General features: G+C 40.4%; 1 protein-coding gene across 4 annotated transcripts in view; it reads left to right on the forward strand.

Annotated features, from left to right (window-relative positions):
* The window catches only part of PTPRG (protein tyrosine phosphatase receptor type G), a 764,493-nt gene that overhangs the window by 450,453 nt on the left and 310,469 nt on the right, over positions 1-3,571 (forward strand). The window contains exon 1 of one of the 4 annotated variants that reach the window (XM_032289602.1): positions 247-705. The exons of the other annotated variants lie outside the window; for them this stretch is intronic. Within the exon in view, the coding sequence (XP_032145493.1) occupies positions 684-705 (22 nt within the window). The 5' untranslated portion in view covers positions 247-683. Of the gene's footprint in view, positions 1-246; positions 706-3,571 lie in introns of those variants that run through there. 4 annotated transcript variants of the gene reach the window in all.

Here is a 3,571-nt window from a genome sequence, read left to right on the forward strand (position 1 = left end):
GATCCACCCGCCTCGGCCTCCCAAAGTGCTGGGTTTACAGGCTTGAGTCACCGCGCCCGGCCTCTTGTGTTGCTTTTAAGTTTTTTTTCCTTTTTCATGTTTACAGGCTTTTGTGGGCTAAGAAGAAAATTGTATTTAGGATCCTGCTCACAATAGCAAAACATGCTAACTTGATGAAGATGCCTTTTGTGAATAAATGGTCTGCTTATTTTAGGAAACATTTAAAAATTGTCAGAAATATGAACAACCCTGACAGTCCTTCCACACAACTCTCTTAATCTGATTGAAGATAAAGTTAGTAAATATTTGATTGTAAATCAAGAAGCAAAACTAACTTAAGTAACATATCTTTTCTGAAACCTTCTTGCCACCTCAAGCAAATGGCTTTGCTTCGTAGTTTTCAGTACGTTCCGCTCTTTGGACTGGGGACACGTTGAGAGATGTAATGCCCAGCTTCCTAAGATTTATTCATTTCATCCCTGACCTTTGAACCATGAGGATTGAAGAGTTGTTTTCTTTCAACAGGTGCCTATGGTCCTGATCACTGGGTCACGTCTAGTGTCAGCTGTGGGGGTCATCACCAGTCTCCTATTGACATTTTAGACCAGCATGCACGTGTTGGGGAAGAATATCAAGAACTGCAACTTGATGGCTTCGACAATGAGTCTTCTAACAAAACCTGGATGAAAAACACAGGGAAAACAGGTAGACAATGGCTTCTTTACTTGTGCCCAGAGCAACATGAAATATTTTTGGTTGTCTCTGGTGTTTACCTTAAACCATGACTTGCCTGTTAAATAGTGCACATTGCTGTGTAGGGAGCTTAATCAATCAGTCCTTAGTTTGAGAACAAGCTATGTGACTGGGTAAAGCACTCTGTGGCTAATCACTCTGTGGCTTCATTTTTAAAAAAAATATATTAACTGTAGATAATAAAATATTATACATCTAGACCTAGGGTTGTAGTAATTAAATGAGTTAATAGATGTAAGGTACATAGAAGGACTGTCAGAAAGCTGCCCCATAGGTGGCCACTCGCCACCTGTGGCTATTTCCATTTAAGTTTCAATTAAAAATTAAATAATATTAACATTCGGTTCCTCAGTTGTATGAGGTACATTTCAAGTGCTTATCATCCACATTTGGCTAATGACTATCCTATTAGACAGCCCAGACAGAGGACGCTTTATCATTGCAGAAAGTTCTACTGGGTAACATTGTGCCAAATATGCAAATAGGCAGAATTCTTATCTTCCTTAAGATTTTGCTTTATTAATATTTTTTATTACTTCCAAGTACAGATGAACTGTCTCATCCCTTTGTGTATCAGACCAGCAATTCGATTATTCCATTTCCTCCACTTGTCATTTTGGGATTTGTGAATATGCAGCGTCATCTTTTTACCATTGCTAATGTGAAGAGCTGCCTCCCTGTCAATTACTGTTGTGCAAATATCAGTTTATAGATTGTCCTTGTAAGTACCAGGGAATGCCTTGCTGTGCCCCACTGTACAATCTGAAAAGAAGCTCTGGGATGTTACATTACATCTCTGCTTAGTGCTACCTGGGGTTCTGTTGATGCCTAAAGATATTTTTCACTCTTATTACTCAACTACTTACAACTTTGGTTCATTAAAACAAGGTTTTTTTCCCTGTTTCTCTTTTTAAAGTGAACCCTTTATAACTAAGGATGTCACTGCAAACCACTGTTAGCAATCCCTTTCAGGATCCTTGGTGGTCAGAGCCCTCATGCTGGGCTAAAATGACTTCACTCCCAGCCCTTTGGTTCTATTTATGTTGTAGGTAACAAAATTGCCTCTTTTTTTTTCTTTTTTAACCTAACTGGCTAAATGGGCAGCTTTAGGGATCATTTTTTTTTTCTTTCTTTCTCCAAACCAGCATTTGTCTGAGATTATTCATAGCCGATTGCTTTGAGTTTGCCTGGCCTGTTCATAGAGTTGCTTCCCACCCACTCAGGGCCGTGATTCCTGGCTTTGGGCCCTTTTATAATGTCCACAGAAACAATTCTGCTTCTTGTGTTGTAGTAGGTGACCCTCTCCTGTTCCTTGATTCATCTATATGAGTAGCTGCTCAGGAAAAACTGTTCATCCAGTAATGTTATTTTTTTTTTTGTTTTTTTTTTTTTGAGATGGAGTCTCACTCTATCGTCCAGGCTGGAATGCAGTGGCGCAATCTCGGCTCACTGCAACCTCCACCTCCTGGGTTTAAGTGATTCTCCTGCCTCAGCCTCCTGAGTAGCTGGGATTACAGGCATGTGCCACCACCCCTGGCTAGTTTTTGTATTTTTAGTAGAGATGGGGTTTCGCCATGTTGGACTGACTGGTCTTGAACTCCTTACCTGAGGTGGTCTGCCCTCCTTGGCCTCCCAAAGTATTGGGATTACAGGCATGAGCCACCGTGCCTGGCCTGTACGTGCCTTTTCATCCTCACCTCTCTACGACCTCAGCACAGATTGTGTGCTTATTACAATTCAGAATTTACCTATCAGTTGTTCTACTTTATGCTTTAAATATGGTGTTTTTAGGATAACTGCAATGAGATTATTTTCTTCAGACTATCTAAATCTAGTGGACGAGAGCTTTGCTACACTGGGTTCAATCAGAGATTGGAACTGAGTGTGCCTCAATTCCACATTCTGGAAGGCTGTCAGAGACAATCACTGGGCTCTCTGATATGGTTTTCTACTTGACTTGCAACGCTTGACAGCCTTCTGCAAAGATAACACATTTCAGTGATAGCTTTCAGCTTGATATCACCAATGACAGGTTTTAGACGTATGTAGGGTTCACTCAATGCAAGTTGATTCATGACCTTGGTCTTCCAGAAGCTGATTATCAATCTGTGTCACTCTGCTGACTTCCTAGAGTGATCCACAACTTGTTGCCTATCTCTGAGTGTATGCACTTGACTTTAGGGCAAAGCTCTCCAAATATGAACCCATCGGTCTCAGAGATTTGAGAAGCACAGTGTTTCCAGAAGCAGAAATAAATCTTTGTTACTCTCATAATACTTATTACTGTAAAATGCACAGCATAATATTAGATAGGAAGGGTTTTTTAAAAGTGACAACCAGTTATACGCAATTTGAAACAAAGAACATGCCATTTTTTTAATCTTTTGAGTTTTAACTTATGGTAGTTTAGCAACTTGGGTGTAGGAATCCACCTGTGTAGTTTTGTTTTAAGCACTAATAGAAATTTCCTTCATTCTATAGGTCTTTTTTTTTTTTTTTGAGACAGGATCAAATTCTCTTGCCCTGGCTGGAGTTCAGTGGTGTGATCTCGGCTCACTGCAACTTCCGCTTCCTGGGTTGCAGTAGTTCTTATGCCTCATCCACCTCAGTAACTGGGATTACAGACACCCACCTCCATGCCCAACTAAATTTTGTATTTTTAGTAGAGACAGGGTCTTGCTGCATTGGCCAGACTGGTCTCGAACTCCTGGCTTCAAGTGATCCGCCTGCCTCAGCCTCCCAAAATGCTAGGATTACAGGTTTGAGCCACTATGCTTGGCTATTCTGTAGGTCTTTTTTTTTTTTTTTTTTTTTTTTT

The sequence above is a fragment of the Sapajus apella genome, unplaced genomic scaffold (assembly GCF_009761245.1).
Source record: "Sapajus apella isolate SASKATOON/1434 unplaced genomic scaffold, GSC_monkey_1.0 scaffold23, whole genome shotgun sequence".
Classification (NCBI taxonomy): Eukaryota; Metazoa; Chordata; class Mammalia; order Primates; family Cebidae; genus Sapajus; species Sapajus apella.